Source organism: Hoplias malabaricus, chromosome 11 (assembly GCF_029633855.1).
Source record: "Hoplias malabaricus isolate fHopMal1 chromosome 11, fHopMal1.hap1, whole genome shotgun sequence".
NCBI classification, from domain to species: domain Eukaryota; kingdom Metazoa; phylum Chordata; class Actinopteri; order Characiformes; family Erythrinidae; genus Hoplias; species Hoplias malabaricus.
In genome coordinates, this window is record NC_089810.1 from 17,323,144 (window position 1) to 17,344,018 (window position 20,875).

Here is a 20,875-nt window from a genome sequence, read left to right on the forward strand (position 1 = left end):
GCTCAGGCCTGTCCATCCTTAATTGGTGAACGTTGGGCTTGTCTAAGGGGGTCTGTGAGAAGGTACAGAATAGTCTGAATACTGATCTCTCTCTCACACACGCACACACGAACTCACACACACACATAGATATGTGGTAGATGGAGTTGAAAGCCCCTGTGGAGAGCTGTTTATGTGCGTGAGACAGACCCTTAGAAACAACCATAGCAACGCTAATACTCTTTAAAGCTCACCAAACATCCTAAAGACGACCTGAATTCTAACTATTAGAGGTCTTGAACAGCTCAGAAGAACAAAACAGCTCAAAGAGGCATTTGTTTCCCACATGAAAGAGATTTAGCTTTCCGCTAACAGCAAAACTTCATTTCTATTCAGCTAATGCTAATAACACCTCATTATCACAGCATACAGTATTGTGCAAAATCAGACACAGCACCTTCATTTATTTATTTTCTCTTTCAAGCCATTATGCAGCATAAATCATTTTTCATCATCAGGGAGATAAAAAGAAAGAAAATAATTTATAGAATATTATACTGAAACCTCACATTAACACTGTGTTTATAATCTCAATAATCTCAAAACAGTGTCTCTCCTCTGTTTTTTAGCTTCCAGTCTTTTTATAATACTTACAGTTTTCAAAAAAACATCTGAAAGGATATTTTCCCAAACTTCTACATTTCAGACGGTGGCATTTTCTGCTTCTCAAAAACCAATAAATACCAAACACATTTAGTGATGTTGAGGCCTGGGCTCTAAAGCAGCCAGTCCATGGTTGAGAGAACACAAGCAGATTCATTTATATTTAATTAGTAAATGTTTTCCTTTGATCTATATACTTTTCTCAGGCTTCTTCACTGCTACACCACTTTTAAAGCTCATAATATTGAGCTGTCTTCTCACAGTGAAAGATGATCATCTGTGAATCTTTTTCAATTCTGAAGTAAGCTTGAGTGGAGCTTGATTTTCTCCCATCTCTAAAAGATTAAAATTATGTTTCATTTTCTCTAGAGCTTCTTTTCTTCCCTTTTCTTCTTGCCTTGTACTTAATGACCACTTGACCAGAAATGTTATAAATGACAACACTTTATAATCATGAAGAAAATTGTAGAGAAATGTATAAAAGTCGTCTTTTACCCAGCACTGTTATGTGTTTAACAAACACATACACAAAACCCTCTGAATTTAGCCTGGGTTGTGTTTGACTGTCACTTCTGCATATAAAACCAACCTGGTCGTACCTGGTAGACGGCATTATACAGGATTGGAGCATGCCTCAGTCTTCTAAGAGCAGCTGAAGTCAGATCCCATAACACACTTTGCCTCAAACACACACTCTCTTCCAAACTCAAAAGCACAGCCTCCATAACTCTCTCTCACACACACACTGGTGCAATGGACAGGTAATCCCTCTTCAGTCCAGGTGTGTATGAACAGGTATTAGTCCTCAGGCACCGCTGCCTATGCTGTTCTCTACTTTCATGTTCTTCATCTCTGCTTTCCACTCTGGTAAACGTACCCCAGGGAGGACGATAAAACCACTGTGTCACTCTGTCCCGAACTTCAATCCCTCTAGACTCTCTCTCCTCCAGTGTGATTGCAAGGCTGATTCCCAGAGTAACAGCTCCCAACACAAACATTCCCACATTCAAAAAGTACCAGCTCTGTCTCCCCCCCGCCTCCTCTGTTTAAATGTTGGTTTTAAAGCCACAGTCCCACAGAACAGCCTCAAGGGACTCTCAGGTCTGTGTGATAGTCAGAGATTGTTGAATCACTTCATCTGGTCCAAAGCAGAGGACACTACTCCTGGCTAGACTCCCTTGAGGATGGATTCAGCTCAGTGAGCTCCAGCTCCCTCAGCCTCTCAGGAGGTCCAAGTCCATCCCACTGAAGATGGAAAATGTCCTGGTAATATACCACCATTCTTAGCTGAGTAACGTACATCTGTCTACTTTTATAGAGAACAATACATCGTGTCTGGTTTACAAAGGTTGTGTCTTTAGATTTGCACTGGACCCATGAGAATAATGTTGCTAGTAAGTAATGGAAGCTTTAAACCAGCTATAAGCATGACATTTTCTAAACCACATAAATGTTATCGTGAATTAATTAACAAATCCGGGATTGGCCCCTATACAAATAAACAAAAACAGATCACAGAGTTAAAAACAGTGGTTTGGTCTGTTCAAATTGGCTGTTTGACATCAAGCATGATTCCACAAGCCACCTGGACTGATTCACTCCATAAAACATCTGGATAAATGAGCAGAGGTACTCTGTTGTAGACTAAACATTTTAATATATGCTGTTTTTGATTAAATCAAAAACAAGGTAAATTTTATATGTGCAATGTCTCTATTTACATATGGACTGAGGATGTAATGATCTTAGGAGTCTTTTTGCTCAAGCTTGCTATCCACTACGTTATGGTTTCATTAACCTAACCTTAACCCTAAACCTTCACTAATATTTTACCTAAACATTAGGTATTGCAGTATAGTGGTTTAAAGGAATGTAGACATTGTGCAATGCTGAAGCAACATGCAATGATTCTTCTTTACACTTTTGATCCCCATGCAAATCTATCTGATCTAATTTAGCGTCTCAGCTCAAACAGCCCTCTGTTAAAACAATGGTTATAATTCTTCAGGTTGGAAGCAGTTTGCATAAGTCAGCTCCCTGATCCCACCGATTTCCACTGCCTTTTATTCTAAGTGCGACGCACATTTTCTGATGCTGCAATCCAACAGAAAGCCGCAATCAATGAGGTACGAAGCTGATAAGCAGTGGGAAACTCTGCACCCTAATGAAAATCACCTCCTGTCTGAAGAGAGATTTATAGGGCACAGTGATACTGGGGTAGCTAGCTGAACTCGACCCTTTAATGCCTTATCAAGTTCAATCATGGCAAGAGCCTAAATGATCATCTGACTACTGACTGCTGTTGAGCAGGATGTTTGAAACACCTGAACATGAGATGATGCAGACATACATCACAGAAAATGTGTGATATTAGTAAGGAATCAATATAAAATAAAGCCATTGATGCATATTTCTACAAAACCTCACATTATACACAACACACCCCACTGAGAAAATCAATGCTGACATAGTAAAGTTCACCAAGGACCTAATTACCTAATTATATAAATAAAATTTAACAAAAAAATGTATTATTGAAAACATCATGAATTATGCATTTATAATGTTGAAATCAAATACAGTTTACTAAAATAATCAATAATGTATACACAAACAGGTATAACCAAATAATGCAGATGTTTAAATTTTTAAGATGCTGCCTAGACTAACTGTTAGAGTCACTGAGTGCAGTCTTATGGATTTGTAAAGGGACAGCTGCTGGCTCCAGCTCAAAACTATAGAAGACTCTCTCTCTCTCTCTCTCTCTCTCTCTCTCTCTCTCTCTCTCTCTCTCTCTCTCTCTCACACACACACACACACACACACACACACACTCACACACACAAACACACACTGCAGGTTGTCTCTGTTTGACTCTCAAGCTTCATGACTGAGGGCCTAGGTCCTGTGTCTGACCTGTGTTTGTTTCTGCAGCTGGGAGTTAATGAAAGCCACTGATGCTCAGACACAGTGCAGTACCATGCACAGCTTACAGAGCTGCTAAAATTGCAACAGAGCCATTTGCTCTGCTATCCTACCATTCACGCTGTTAATGCCCTTTTTATTCATACACAGCAGCTCAATAACATGGCCATCAGAGCATTACAATAGTGAAACTGGTACTCACCTGTTGGGAAACCAGCCGAGATGGGGAAAGAGGGAGGGGAGGGCAAGGAAAAAGGGGAAAAAAGAGACACAGAGAGAAAACAGACAGAATTAGCTCAATGTATCTGACAACAATCTGTCAAGCAATGATTGAAGAACCTGTATCTCAGAAATATATAGATTCCAATTACAGCACGTATTTTAGATCCATTTAAAACCTTAAACTGAAATAGATCTGTCTGGGTACATACTTTAATTCCTCACTCTCAGAACTACATAACATAAATGACTAAAACAAAAGTATTTAAACATTACATTGACATATGCATTAGCTAAGGTATTAATATTTCCAAAATCAGGAAAACGCCAAAACTATTACTCCTTCACCAAACTTTACAGTTGGCTCTACATTCAGGCAGGTAGTGCTCTCCTACTAAAGTGTGATTCAGTACTCTAGAGAATGCAGGTTTTTTTAAAGTGCTTTATACCACCCCATGTAACTCTTGGCCTTGCAAATACATATAACACCTGAAATAGCCGTGAAATATCCAATACCACAGCGCAGAACACACTCAGCTGCTGTAGTCTTCTATTGTGTAATGCTCTCAAATTCCTTAACCTACACTACTGACTATGAGATACAACCCTTATTCATTGCTTTTTGGAAGTGTAAAGTGTAAGTGTGTGTGTGTGCGTATGTTTGTGTATTTCTGAGAAAGCTGGAGAAGTTCAAATATTTGAAAACTGAGGGGCTGTTCTCACGTATCTCTGCATGATTCCGAAGCACTGTCTGTTCCAAAGAACCCTGGGAAATGTCTTAGCATTCATTGAACTTACATTGGGTATACACACACACACACACACACACACACACACACACACACACATATAATATAATATAAGCTAATCAATGTGTCATAGCTAGTTAAAGGAAACGAACTTGTATTAAAGGAAATGGTTTGATATAGACCCTGGAACACTTTAAGGACCTTTTGCACGAATAAAGGGTTTTTTGGTGTCATGGGGGATTCTTCAGATTGATGGTTCTATACAGCACATTTCAGTTTCTCTATTGGAGCAAGCTTAACTTCATTAAAAAACCTATTTTGAGGTCTTATAGAACCCTTCTCTAAAATGTGCCATAGAACCATCTAAAGCACACTCTCCATCAGTCTGAAGAACACTTTCATGATGCAAAGAACGCTTTAATTATGCAAAAGGTTCTTCAAGTGTTCAGTGGTCTATATAGAACAATTTCTTTTAATAAAGAACCCCTGTAGAACCATAATTTTTAAGAGTGAATTCAATGAGCTGCACACTAACAGAAGTAATGGCTAATGTTTTTTATCTCTTGAAAAATTAATAATGAGAAATGAATTTGTGAATGGCTAGAAATGATTAGAAATGTAATAAATAAAGGATGTTCTTTTTTTACAGAACTGTAGCCGTAATAATACACACTACTAATTAATATGGAACATCAAACAAGGACACAGTGTTGCTGATGTGAAGAACTGAATAAAAGATTCCACTATAACCATCTGTCTATATATGACTTATTAGGCCATGGGGGTTCTAAAAGACACACACACACATACACACATGGAGTAGAGAGACTGTGAGGTGGAGAAGATGCTTTTGTGGCAGATGTGAACTAGAGAACTGTTTGAACTGTGTGAGGTATGTGGTGTGTGTGTGTGTGTGTATGGATGTGCACACTGACCTACTTCACTTTGCATATAGGCTAATCAGCCTCAGCTCCTGATTTCCTCCGTGAGCATAAATATGTATGAGGATTATGGTATAAAAGCACAAACCCACAGGAGTGTGGAGGAGGCAGCCTCTCTCTCTCTCTCTCTCTCTCTCTCTCTCTCTCTCTCTCTCTCTCTCTCTCTCTCTCACACACACACACAAACACACACACACACATTTATACAAATCATTATGCTGAAACAGGGTGCCTGTAAGATGCTTGGAATTATAATGTCTGTAATACACAGCAAAATAAAACAGCCACCCAAAATACACACATATACAGGCATAGACACACACAAACACACTCATGTCTTCCCTTTCTCTATCTTACACAGCCACCCACACTCCCCTACACCCACAGAACCATGAATAGACTATTGAAACACCAAGATGAGTCAGTGCGTGTGTGTGTGCGTGTGTGTGGGGGGGTGTTCTATATTCTATGACTGGTCTGTTCCAGTGTGTGTGAAATGATCCATTCTATTCTCTTATCTCACTACACAAAGACTTGTATGTCCATGCCTTAGGAACATTCCTGAGGTATTTCGGGGTGATGTATCCTGTTTTTGGAGGAACACCCTAACCCCTCAGTGCCCCTCATTCCAAGCTGGTGTTTCTGGGAAGCCAGTATGAGATCTAATTAAAACCAATGCATTCCCAGTTCAACAAGGGTGTAGGCAAGGCCAGCTTAGACACAGAATAAACCGTCACGGACCAGCCACTGAACAGCTATATATTTACATTTCTGGATTTTGGCAAATGCTGTTTTCCAGCTAAGTGACCCTTTGCATGTCACAAGCAAAGATATAAGGACTCTTTATGAGTGGACCAATCTATTTTGGCCACTAAAACTGAATAATAGTAAAGGAATGTTTTTTTTTTTGTGGATTTAATAAAAAGAAAAAAAGGGTTTGCATGTTCTGTTTATTAGTTTATGTGGAGAGAGAGAGAGAGAGAGAGAGAGAGAGAGAGAGAGAGAGAGAGAGAGAGAGAGAGAGAGAGAGAGAGACCTTAAAATCACTAAATGTTTATTTCTTTTGCTGCAGTGATGCTTGGGCAGTACTATATATGGCCATGCTAATAAAGCTCAGTTTAACTGACCTAAAGGAGAGAGAGACCCTCAGGGAAAGAGAGAAAGGCAAAACACTCTAAGACCATTGAGAGCTCAGAGACCATTCATGAAGAATACAATTTAGCAGTGGCATATGTTGGTCTTTCAAGGAGAGGAAGCTTAATTTCGGCCTACATCATAAAATGTGTCGGTTTATTTATACGTAAATTCTACCCTCCGTTCCTTTTTAAGAAAATGATCTGTGACCCTGTCGTACCAACAAGGCGTCTTTTCCAGGGATTTGACTAGTGTCCTCTCAATTGCCAGCAGAGCTAGGCTGATTAAACGGCCTTGGCCCATGTGAAGTGTGTCCGCCTGTGCTCCCACGGATCTTTACACTAAAGGATCGCTGATTCGCTCATTTCGCTGTCAATCAAAAAGAGATTCAGCCTCAGAGAGATCATCCAATCATCATGCAGAAGCTGAGCGTCCGAGCCAGCCGAGGCCAGCCCACTGCCCCATAGACCCCCAGAGACGCTGAGCGTCCGATGGGCGGGACAAAGCCCAGCATTTATCCAATGACTCGTCTCATTTCGCTGCACTTCGCTGCTTTGCTATTGAACTCTGTGATCACTGTGAAACTGCGGGAATGATTGAGAGGAAAGCTGCTTCTTTACCACTGATAAGAAGCTGATTCTGAACAAAAGTTGAGCGTGTTGTAGTGCATATTTATTCAATGACATGTACACACAACAGTATATGTTTGATCACTTATTTTTGTTACATTTTAGGGGAAGCTGAGCTTCCCTTGCAGTCTTAGAGCAATCGCCACTGGAATTCAGAGCATGGCACTCACTATTCCCAAGCATCTAAACTAACCCAAAACTAGCCTGAATGTAAGACAGAACTGATTTTAAATTACTAATAAAATTTAATTCAACCACTAAAATGCTTACAACACACTGCCTGGCAATTTATTGATTTTTATTGAGTTTTAGGAAGCCAAGATCAATCATTCACTGCTCAGAATGAAACATATGGTACTTAATTTTGAGATATGATGTTGTCTTAAATGTTCATGATGGCACTTTTACCCAGGCTTGTGCCCCATTACAATGAGGGGATTAGAATATTTACATAAATCACAAGTGAGCACCCTCTGCTGGTGACTGCAGCTATGTGTGTGTGTGTGTGTGTGTGCACGCATATGAACACTGGGTGGCTTTAATGACTTAAAGGTCATGGAAAGCTAGGGGGCATGTCTAAATTCATGAGTAAAAATAGAAAAGGTGTTTGTGATAGAGGAGTCTAGGATTGTTCAATGAGTAGCTGACAGGGAAAGAGGAGAGGGATTGTGGTTTGTCTCAACTAGAGAGTGAGTTATGCAGTGATATTTGGTGGGGGTCAGATCTTACCCCTTTGATAACTGTACAGGGAAAATAGATACATAATATAATGTAAAAATATATAATAATATGCATAGTAAAAGGTGCTTTTCAACTGCATCGACAAGTATATTGGGTTTTTTTTTGGACTGAACACTGTGCCCCGGTTCTCCCAGATTCATCTGCTACCAATCCAAGGAGTGTTTGAACCTCTTCAAAAGACCATGGCCAATCAGAGGATTAATCAAGCAGCAAGTAGAGATGAAAAAGTACCAGTTCCATGTACCAGGCACCTGATTTGTCTAATGGAAAAGCAGAGCAGGTACCAGGTAGTGGGAAGGTGCCATTAGATAGTTGCGGCATACATAGTTTCTAAGCCCATGGTTGAGGTATCTAGCGCTTGTACAGACACTTTTTGTTAAAAAGCTTGCTGAGAAAACCCAAAGACATATTTGTTTATTTCCTTTCAGGGAAGTAGTTTAGTTAATTTGTAAAGGGCAGTCCTAAACTTGAGTGTTCCCTCCAAAAAAGGACTGCTACAATCACAACTGATTGGTCACAGTCCTCCATAAATCTACGTATTGTCTAGATCACAGCTGACCTGGTTTCTAATAGGAAATAACAAGATGTTTGGTCTTAATGAACCTCAATTAGCATTCTGCCTTAACCAAGCTGGGAGTTAGTATGCAGCCCAGTTCCAATTAAACCCTCACTCTCTCCCCCTCCCCAAATCTACTTCCATGCCACATAACACAACAATGAGTCTCCAAGGAGAGCTCCAGCTGCCCACCAGGCATGGAGGCAGGAGGAAGCTTCTCACTAAAGCTGCGCCGAGGCTGCCCCTGTTCTGCTGGTTAGCTATTGAGCCGTGGGTTAGCAGAAGAGCTTAGCATGATAGCAGAACAACAACTGGAGGAGGTAACGCTGCATTATAACACGTGTACTCTCTCTGGGAGAGAGTTAAAGGCCTCTGTGGGATGAGTCAGCCTCAGGAAGCATGCACAGCAAGGCTCAAAGAATGTGGCAGTGGGAAACAGGGACCGATGACAAGTACAGAGTGATAGGATTAAGGATGCACCTATAAAGAATTTCTGGAACGATAGCTGATGGGTGACATATATTCATTCCAATGCCTCATACTCTTGTCTATGTACGAACTGTAATGAGTTTTGGACAGCTGAAAAAATGGATCACCAACTCATTTCATTGAGTTTTATGAAATTACAATTACCATAAACATCTGCATTTATGTTATTTTTCCTAGACCAAATCTTCTAAGCATGCCACTGTAGTGAAATGCAGTATGCTATCAAATTCAATGATTTTGAAAGTGTGGAATATGACTAAATATTCATAGTTTGTATGCAAATAAAATCAGCAAACAATAGTAATACTGTCTGTAATTCCCGTAGATGAATGGCTAGAGACCACTGTGATTTTATATGTGTATTATATTTTGCTCATTTTGGGTACAATGCTCAAATAGTCAATCCCCACAACATACAGCCAAAAGCTAGTGGCGATAGTGTGGACCAGATTAAGACTAATCCATCTCCTGTTCAAGAAAGTAAACAAGGGATACTGGAAGACAAAAACAAGAACTGATGGGAGGGAGGAAAACACAGGGTTAGACTGAGGGAGGGAAGGGGAGAGCTGGTAATCAGGGAGCAAGTAAAGCCCATGCTCATTTGATTAAATCTCTTTGTCTGTTGATGATGATAATGATGTCTTATCAGTGGCTGCTTCCCCATTTCTCATCTCGCGCCATCAGAGGAAAGCCAGAAATTACTTCAGCATTTCAAAGAAGCCAATCATCCATACACAGCACATCATACAGCTAAGCCTGCACAACCCCCACCTCGACCCACAACACACATTCCTGCAGAGATAAAACCCCAACATTAACCATTCGTTTAACACAGAGTAATTTATGACAAAGAAAAGCACAAAATGTGGGAATATAAGTAAGAAGGACAGCAAATAACCAGCAGCCATTAGCCACTGCAGGGAGGAAAGAGCACTTCCTCTGTGTGAGGCAGCTTCACATGACATTACTCATCAGACAAAGGGATTTCAGCTTAAAACCCCCAGCCTGTCTGCTGACTGATGGCTCATGTATTATGATGATTGCAGAAAATGGTCACATATGTAACCTAGGGTGACCCGTATGTCCATGTGACAGATTAACCAGCCTAGACAGATGGGTGGTGGTGAGGGTCTACCAGTAGTAATGATTGTTGCTGTCACAGCAGTAGGAGCAGCAGCAGTGGTAGGGTTTGTAATTGCAGTACTTCCTGTAGTAGTGACAGATGTTTTAGTAGTTCTAACTGTGCGTTCACACTAGTAGGCGAAAAAGCGAAAAACGCCCAGTCATTTCCTATGGAAGAACGAGATTGTTAGCCACAATTCAGTGACAAGAGGCAAGCGACATTGCGAAAGAGCGGCAAGCGACAAATCAAGTTTTGATTTTCTCAACTATATGCAAATGAGTTATGATGTGATGAAGCGATAAGTTGCAAGAAATTATTTGAACCAATCGTAGACACAGGGTCCAAATTTCGGCCAGCTTCTGCTCTCTGAACTTTTTGTTCCTACCTGCATTGTACACAGACACCATCACCCTGATATGACTGCAAAGCCAGTTACTCTTTTAGCCTCAGTGTTTAGGTTCTCCTCATTGTTGCTTCCATGTGGCAGATGGGATGGGGCAGAATCATGAGTAACAAAAAAAAAAAAAAATCAACCTATTTGATATAGGAAAAGGCCAGCAAGGTGGTGCAGCAAGTAGTGTCGCAGGCAACAGCTCCAGGGACCTGGAGGTTGTGGGTTCAAGTCCTGTGAAGAGTCTGGTGTGTTCCCCCTGTGTCTGTGTGAGTTTCCTCTGAGGCTGGTTTGGTGAGCGTAGCAGTAGTAGCAGCAGCAATGGAGGTAACAGAACAGCCAATAGGAGCACTTGGCTAGATGTGGTAGAATGTAGTGGCAGTTGTAGTGGGCTAGGGTTCCCAGTTCCCTGCCCAGGTAAGTACACCATGTAACCCAATGAGAACACTTGAGGAAAAAACTTTACACCTTCACCTGCATCTGTATCGCTGTTAGAACTGTAAGACCCTCTGGATATGTGTGTCCAAATATTAGCGTGTGAACTAGAACTCATGATGAAAGTTATACTAGTAATAGCAGTACAAAAACAATTATGATGGTAGTGTTAGTATTAAAAGCAATGCATAATTTTTAATGTTGAGTGAAATTAACAGATCTGTGATAAACATGATAGCTTTAATCTGTTTCACTCTGCTGGATTATGTATGATGTCTTTGTGTCTAAACTCCTGTGTAAAAGATGTTGCTTTATTGCATGTGTAGGATTTTAAGACCACTAGTTTATCTGAGTGCTCTAGCTTTAATCTCTGCCCAAATATCCACAAAAGCTCTGCATTTGAACAAGGCTTTTCCACATCTCACATCCTTTAGATTCTAGTTTAGCCGAGAATGTTAATGGCATTTGCCCAATTAGCCTGATACACACAGCTGCTGAGCAGCGAGTCAGATATGGTGTTGCTGACCGTTCAGAAAAAGGAACACACTAAATCTGCCCTTAATGTAATTTGCTATCAATAGGCCACACACACACACACACACACACACACACACACACACACACACACACGACAAACTGTGCTCAAGCCTGACCTGATCATGCTGTGATGGTGATTAAGGGTTGGACTCAAAAGTGCTCTCCTATAGAGAGGGATTAGAGAGGAGCAGAAAGTGAACGTGTTCCCATCAAAGACCCACTCAGTCAGAGGAAGAAGCTGTCTCATATTTGATGGAGGATCACTCATACTGATAACATCTGGAGCTGTCGACCATTTTATTAGGCCTGCAGAGATCAGTCATCATGATTGTACAAAAGATAAAGTTAAAAAGCTTTCAGATGTTCGTAAAGAGGTGGGCAATATAACTATCTTTTCAGTATATTGTGATCATCCGTGTTATCACAATTAAAAAAAATCCTTTCCTGGACCAATTCTGGATATCCATATACAAGTCATTTGCATGTGTCTTTACGAAGAGAGCATTCTTTTTCCAGTTCAACTTGACTTATCCACAGTTTTCAAAATCTGAGAGTCACCTAAAATACTGCATTGTCATTATGTGTAAATATTATGTTATGCATGTTGTGTTGTGAAATGTGTTACGATGTCATATTTTTGCCTGATCGCCCACACGTATTCAGACTCGTGTCTGTATTGCGACAGCAATGCAAGACATGATTATTTACCAAGTAGCTTACTGAACCATGGGGACCAGGCTGAGAGAGAAACACAGCTTTAGGCCAGAAAGAGGGAGCAAGAGAGAAAGAAACAGGAAGAGGAGGAGAACTCAGCAGGGGAAGAGCAGTGATATTGTGCATGAGGAAATCCTCTGATCAATAATTCATACTGCTGTAATTACATACATCTGCTTCAGAGAGACACACACGGAAAGAGAGAGAGATAGACAGAGAGAGAGAGAGAGAGAGAGAGAGAGAGAGAGAGAGAGAGAGAGAGGGGTGAAAGCTAAGGGACTGTATGTAATGTGCTTTGTAACACATCACAGTGTAAAATGTTAAAACCACCATTGTGTTTAAATGGAGGGGACCACTGTCCACACTGCAATAAAATCCTCCAGTAGCTCTTTAGAAAATGACTGCAAATGCTAAATGGTCAAAATGGCTAAAAGCACCACATATTACTTAATATAGCATGTTTAATCTATGTAATTTATCATAAATTTTATACTATAAACAGGCACTTTATTTCATGTAATGAGCTTCATAATACATACACAGTAGCAGCTGTAGTTTATATAAAGCACCCAGGAATACATGGGACCCCTGGGCACGTGTACTGCAGACCCTCTACTCCATTATGAAAAAAAAAACCCTTTGATAATTAGCTTGTTTGAGCAATGTGGAGAAATAAAAAGTACGGCAAACATAATTGTTAATAGTCTATTACATCCTACACTGTTTCTGCCCATTTCTGTTGGTGGAATATATTAATAAGTTTAAGCAGTGTGGGAGGATGTGGTCTGAGGATTTGTTTTTGCATTTAGTCATCACTCATTCAATGGCTTTCTTTTGAGAACATGATTTTGGTCAATGAAAATCGAAAACTGGATTGTCTTTAGCCTTTATGCCATCTTAAGCCATGTTGTCTGAGAATCGCAGGTCCCTGGCCCCATTTTCCACTGCCTTGGTCAGTCCTGTTTGTATTTTGTACATTCGGCCTACATATTACTGTAAACAGAACTCAGCTGCTGCTGTTGAACTGCGGTGATCACTATTCTTGATCCGATCCAATTGTGTTACTACGCTTTGTTTACATTGCTTTCAAAAAGCCTGAAAAACAGGTGACGTGTGCCCAAATTTGGACTTCTGGAAAGTGCTGGTGAGTAAGCGTGTTAGAGAATCAGAGAGAATAATTCACATAACTTGGCAGGTAGCAGCATGTCCAACTAAACACTCTGATCCTCTGCTGCTGTGTCACATTCCTCTCAGACAGAATACAGATACAACCTGATAATGCAATACACATCCAAACAAACGATGTCATCAATTGTACACTTTCACATCTGTATACACATGCGGGGGAACACTCTGAAAACCGCAACAGAAGAATTCTGTTGTACAAATCGATAACTGCCTAATGCTGAGTGCCCTGTGACACAAAGTTTCACACCTTGATCGCTAACAATGCAGAGCTTGTGGTCCAAGTGGCTACCTGCTATGGATGGGGACTGATTGCTTGAATGATTGATTGATTTCCAATTTAACAACCACTAGATCATTTGACTTTTTCACATATTCACAAACAACTACAACTAAACAGAGTGTCCACATTCCTGTTACTTCATTTGTACATCTATAGGGGGAAAATGTTTTGTAATGCTAATACCAGTGCACTACTACTAGTACCTATTATTTAATTTATTATTTTAGATATACACTGGAAATATATCAACGCTGACCGGTAATTCTCATATCAGAGCTTCTCTAGTGTAATATCTGTCTACCCTTGTTCTTATGAATTACTGATGGACCAGAACATTTATCAGAAAGAGCAAAGCAAAGCTGTGACAGTGCTGTCAATAACTCAGACAAACAATGCAGCTCACCATCAGCTGTTTGGAGAACAGCCACACTGCAGTAACTCTTCTGCTGTCTTTTTCTCTCTATCATGCACATGTACCCATCAGACACTGTCTTCACTCATAAAGGGTGATATACAGCCATGTGAAATAGCTGACATACACATACACACAGTTATTTACACATGTCTAAACACACTCATTATACTCATTTATAAAGCAGAGATATAAGCATATACTCATCCACCCTCATACATATATCTAACACAGTATATACACTCACAATGGATGTTATACAGGAATATACATTCCATACACATTCTCTCTCTCTCTCCCTTTCCCCCACACACATATATACATTATACGCAAAGTTCACTCATAGAGGATGATATATTGAGTATGCTAAGACTTCCCATATTCTCCCTCTCATATATATATATATATATATATATATATATATATATATATATATATATATATATATATATATATATATGTGTGTGTGTGTCTTTATGTTTATATATGTGTGTTTGTGTATTACCTGCCATACACACTTTCTCCTCTTATTACTAACACATACCTAAAACTACACAATGTCCACTCAGAAATGGACATATACAGTACTACACAAAAGGCTTCCTATACACACTCACTCTCTCTGTCTGTCGCTCCCCTACTGTCACTAACACAAGCACTTAAACACTCACATTGTTCACTCATAAAGGGTGATGTACACAAAGGCTTGCTGCACACACTCTCCCGCTCTCTGAATCTTACCCTCTCCTCACTGTTCCTCCGGAGGGTTCCCACAGGCAGTTTGAGTAAGAGTCTGCGAGTCCTGCCGGGGGTCACTGCCGCCTGCACCACCATGGTGCTCTGTGTGCGACCGGGACAGTGTGTGTGAGTGGTCAGTCCGGCACGAGCGCTGCGTGTCTGCTGTCCCGCCACAGACACACACACTCTCTCCCTCGCTCGCTCCGTCTCCACGGCTCTGTTCCTCGTGTTCCAAACTGATTCACTGCTCCAGCCTCGCTCTATCACTCTCTAAATCGCCCTGCTCTGTGCTACCTCCAGTCTTCTATTGTGCTTCTATTGTGTTCTCTCTGTCTCTCTCCCACACTCCTGCAATGATCTTCGAGCTCTTCCCTCTGACGTGCTCAGCCCATTCTCTGGCAGTTCCACCGCTTCCCTACGTGTATGTGTGTGTGTGTGTGTTTCTTTCTAAGTATGTAAGTGTGTGAGAGAGCAAAAGGGAGGGAGGGAAACTCCCTCTCTTTCTGTTTCTCTCGTCTTCCCTCACTTCACTCTCTCTGTAGCAACAGAATAGCTCCTGGTTACACTGCTCTAAATACGTCAGCCGTGCTTCTTCAGTCAAGCTCAATCCAGGTCACTGGATTAATATGAGTATTATCACACAACCACTGCAAGGTCATGTGACCACATACAAGGATGCATATGTGTATGTGTGTGTGTGTGTATTTATGTGAGAATGGGAAGTTTTTTGTACACATATACAGTACACATCAGCCTTTTATAGGGAATATTGTTTATATATGTATGTGTTGCTTACTGTCCATGGTGCTCCTCAAACAGAATATCTGATGTTTTGCCATCTGCTGTTCAGATTAGCTTTAAATCCCATGGTCGCTTTCACCAGACACCACACACACACACACACACACACACACACACACACACACACACACACACACACACACACACAGACACACACACACACAAAGGGAAAATACCCCCAAGCTGCCAACAAGATTACACACATGGGATCACTGCATGCATGTGTGTGTGTGAGTGTGTGTGTGTGTTATAGCCCATCTTCCACTGCTATAACAATAAGCAGAGCCTAATAAGATGGGATGAAATAATTATTTCTTCAGTTACGTCACTCTACACATTCTTAACATTTTTCTGCATAATTAAATCATTACATCGTAACCAAAGTTGCTAGTTTAATGTGAAATACTCTGTACTCAAGTAACGAGAGTCGTAATTGTTCACAGCGATGTGAAATATGGGAAAAAGATGGTGGTGGTGGTTTGAAACATAAGACAGACTTTTTAAATTCTTTTAATGCCTCACAGAATTTTATTGTAAGGAGTGATGTTGAATGCCTGAGATACCTGTGGTTTTGTCTTTGTGTGTGTGTTGTTGTTGTTTAAACCAATGCATGATTGAGGGGTACATACAGAGCACTGTGAGGACAAACAGTTCCCAAAGAAACCCTTTATCCAGATTGACCATTTTGCTGTTATAAATATTACATATAACACCAGCACTATCAAGAACCCTGATATGATTAGTCCCTCACATCAAAACACTCCGAATGACTGTCCTTATATCTCAGCTACTGATTTAGGAAAGGACATTCCTCTGTTTAAAGTTGAGGCAATAGAACTTAGTGGTTGTTATACAGGTTGTCAAAAAGACTGCATTAAATTTCCAATTTCTAAAGAAATACTTTAAAAAAGGAACACGTAAAAGCTTTGGAGACTTCCTTTGTCCTCTTTTGTCCATCATTTCATTCATGTAACATCCAAAAAAAATGCCTGAGGGATTTTCACACAAAACCACCATCCTAAATGCCAAATATATGCATAATGGCATAATCAGAAGGATATTAAAGGTCTTCTGACACACAGCGTCATAAAATTCACCCAGTTCATGACTATATATAAGGGATGAACTGTGTGTGTGTGTGTGCGTGTGTGATGTGTTTATGACAGAGAGAGAGAAAGAGAGAGAGAGAGAGAGAGAGAGAGAGAGAGAGAGAGAGAGAGAGAGAGAGAGTGTAGTGTCCTCTTAATCCCCACTAAGCATCATTTATTCAGTAGTTGGCCTAGATTAGCAATATTAAAACGCTTGCTATTTTTACCCTGGTGGGTGGCTGCTGTAGTCAGAGTCATTCAGGGTTGGGATATGACTCTGCTCAGCAGGCTGATTCTCAATTCCCTCTACGAAGCACCATCTAAGTAGAGGTAGCTACATTTAAAGGCAGTCCTGCAGTCCTGGGAAAGGGATGTGGAACTTGTGAAGCTGTGGTTTTTAAAATCTAAAAAAAAAAACACTACTGTCTGATATACAAAATTCACAACAGGCAAGGTCAAGTGTTATTAATGATTTTTTTTAAATAAACAGCCATTCGTACATTTCATATTCATTACATGAGTTGGTGCTGTGGGAGTATTCGACAATGAACTGAATAACAGAAATGCTGTTAGATATCAGCAGAAACAACAGAAATCCTTTTACACCAATGTATTTAAGAGGTTTCCATTTTCAATGTGGTATGGAATTGCCCAACAGTGAAGATGCCACTTTTTGGCAAATGACCGCATAAAGAGTTTCTAGATATGTAGCACAATTTGACTGCATGCTGTGGTCTACCAGTTCACTCTGCTGCTGCCGCATTTAATGTGGACCAACAAATAGGGACATGAAGCATTACTCCTAGTTTGTAAACCCTAACTGTAAACCTGACCTTAACCCATGAAAATGAATAACATTTTATTTTCCTCTTTAGTTTTAAAATGATTAAGCATGTAACTTTTGTAGAAAGCATCTGAAACAGTAAAGACCAGTATTCATTTTGGAAAATTGGTTTGTTTAACATTGGAATTTCCACAAATTCTGAGAATGTTTGAACTGATAATGTATAAAACCAAACAAGAAACCCTCTCACACACATCCCAACAAACACAAGCCATTTTAGTCAATAGGTCTGAGCACATGGTTCACAAACTCCTGCTTTCTTCTGTAAATTAACCTGTCACACACTCCCAGCTTGGGTAAATTAATTTATGTTTTCCAACCAACACAAGATCCCCACGAGCCCCTCACAGTAACACAAGTACATGCTCTGAACACAAAAGATAGAGGGAGGGAGAAGAAAAGAGGGCGAGAGCAAGAAAGAGGAGTACTGTAGGCAATAGTGTAGACTAATTGAGTTGGTACAATGGCTATAGCTGAACTGTTTTAATAGAGAAGTGGAGCATTGCTTCTGCTCTGAGACCCAGAGACCTCTCCTATTCACACAAGCCTTCACAATCTTAGCCCATGGCTATGTAAGTGTGAGTGTGTCTTTGTGTGTTTTGTGCTTATGTTGGAGGCTCCATATTGGCCTCCATCCATAATGAGCATCCATAAATTAAAAGATATGCTGTAAAGTCTCAGAATCAGACACAAAAACATGCAGCATCAGTTTGTCTGGGTCTCAACCCCAAATACATTCATCTCCCCTCCTTTCAGCAGCTGTAAGAGCCCATGTGGGAATGGGAAAGCCTATTTGTGAGAATATTCTTACTGTGGTGCCCGAAGTCTGCGTGATCATACGCAGAGTAATCAGACACACATTAACCACACATTAGTCATGTTGGGTGGGGAACAAATTCAAAGTATAATGTGTGATACTGTTAGAAACAGAAGAGAGTCGAGAGAGAAGATATTTCTGAGAAAGTGTGAGAGTAGAGAGAGAGAGTTATCTGAAATGTTTTCTGGAACAGTTCTGAATAATTCACTTGGCAGAGTGAGGTTTTACAGCCTCTTAAGGGACTCCTGAACACAAATACTTGTAGAACACCAACTACTCAAGCCTTACTGGGTGTACTATTGTGGTCAAGCCATTAGAGCTGAGACTGTGAACTGGACAAATAACTTTAGGCCAGGTCAAGCATTTTTCCTATGTACCAAAAGTGCATTCTAATGCCATTCAAAATAAAATGTGTTCATCCATTGGATACTCATCAAGGGAACAATGAATTTTGTTTTTAAATGTATAGAGAAGTCTTTGTGCATGACTGACTGGGAGACGTTCTGGTGGTCTCAACAACTAATTAATAGTATGCACTTTTCACATGTATTATTAATGGTAATTACAGGTAAATATAAAAATACTTTCTTGGTTATTCATTTGGCCTAAGACATTTTGAAACACTTACATCCAAAGCACCACCACACACCAAATATAAACAGTGCTTAGAAAACAAGAGAAGAACAAGATCCCAGCAACATTACAGAAAGAATATTCCATATTTAATACTGGAGCATATTTACAGTACACTGAACTAGAATACAAAAACAAAATAATAATTAATTAATTGTAATAGTGGTAAAACATATAATTAATCATGATATTGATTTGCGCTCATATCGCCCAGTCACAGTCACACAGCACCAGGGACCTGGAGGTTGTGGGTTCATGCCCCGCTCCGGGTGACTGTCTGTGAGGAGTGGTGTGTTCTCTCTGTGTCTGCATGGGTTTCCTCTGGGTGCTCTGGTTTCCTCCTACAGTCCAAAAACACTGTGGGATATGTACCCCACAGTCCAGACCCGCCACGACCCAGAACTGGATATGGGGTTACAGACAATGAATGAATGAATGAATGAATGTATAATACAATTTTTAATGAATGTGAACGGGGCATACTTCTTATTTTGTTGTTGAGACCACCTGAGTGTCTCCCTACAAACAGTCACTGACAACTTGACTTCTCTACATTAAAAAACCAAATTCATTGTTCCCTCTGTCTGTATCCAATGGATGAATACATTTTATTTTGAATGGCTTTAGAAGGCACTTTTGGTACATAGGAAAAAAGCTTGACCTAGCTCAGTCATTGGAAACAGACTGTTTACATTTTTACTATTAAATTATGAAGTAATTCTGAGAAATAAAGGAACTTGTTCCATTAACCTGTGATTGAAGCAACAGACAAGAAATATACAGAGGTTGTGAAGTATTGATTAAATCAAATACTACAGAGTAATATTAGTTACTGTCCTTTAAATAAGATCTTTACTTAAGATATAAAAGAAGAAAAGAATGGAGACATTTTCTTTGGATAAAATAGAGCTATGAGATGGAAAATATTAGAGCAATTCTCTGAAAACAGGGAGTTCCCTTTTCCCCAAATACAAAACGTCCCAAAAAGGAGGACTTGCGTAACACTCGATCAATGCACTCTGCCATCTGAATCAACAATGAGAAAAATGGCCTATTCTACAGCACACAGAAGCAAACACACAACACACACACACTCAGACAGACAGACAGACAGACAGAGAGAGAGAGAGAGAGAGAGAGAGAGAGAGACTTTTATGAAGTGTTTACACACACTGCCATTGGACAGACTGATTTCTGCTGTTTGTACATAATATCTATAATGAATATTTGCTTCATGAGGACGGCTGATGAAAAAAACTGTAAATAACCTTAATAAACTCTATTTATATATTTCCCCCAAGCATGTATTCACCACCCACCCTTTGCTACACCCAACCCCCTACACACCCCGGTCCCCTGCACCCCGCACTCACACAGTAACAATTACTTGCCTTCTAAATAGGTGCGCTCACAATAGACAGTACTTTCAATACAGTGGGAACATTGCAATAGTGCCAAGTGAACAAGCCAAATACACAGACACAAAGGCACACACACACACACAGTCTCTCACTCTCTGTTTGTGTATGTGTGTGTGTGTTTGTGTGTGTGTGAGAGGGGGAGATGAAGGGGGTAATAAAATGGAGTCATGGCCAGCACTGGCCTTTAGCCCACCCTGACGTTCCCATGGCGACAAGTGACAAAATGCGGCCCATACCCTCTGCCACCCAGCCCAGTGGATCTCACTTTCAAAAACACACACACACTCACTCACCCACTGTTTTTATTTGGGCTTTAGCACACTGTACAAGATGCAGGAATAATCAGAGGTAATCTAATGGCAGCAGCTGCTGCTTTGCCTCATTAGCCTCAAGCTACAATTACAAACACACGTGACGCTTGAATTTAG

The 20,875-nt window shown here is 40.3% G+C and overlaps 1 protein-coding gene across 5 annotated transcripts in view; it reads right to left on the reverse strand.

Annotated features, from left to right (window-relative positions):
* Positions 1-20,875, reverse strand: part of frmd4a (FERM domain containing 4A) — a 145,416-nt gene that overhangs the window by 64,364 nt on the left and 60,177 nt on the right. For 2 of the 5 annotated variants that reach the window (XM_066684570.1, XM_066684569.1), the window contains exon 1: positions 14,847-15,168. The exons of the other annotated variants lie outside the window; for them this stretch is intronic. In XM_066684570.1, the coding sequence (XP_066540667.1) occupies positions 14,847-14,939 (93 nt within the window). In that variant the 5' untranslated portion in view covers positions 14,940-15,168. Of the gene's footprint in view, positions 1-14,846; positions 15,169-20,875 lie in introns of those variants that run through there. 5 annotated transcript variants of the gene reach the window in all.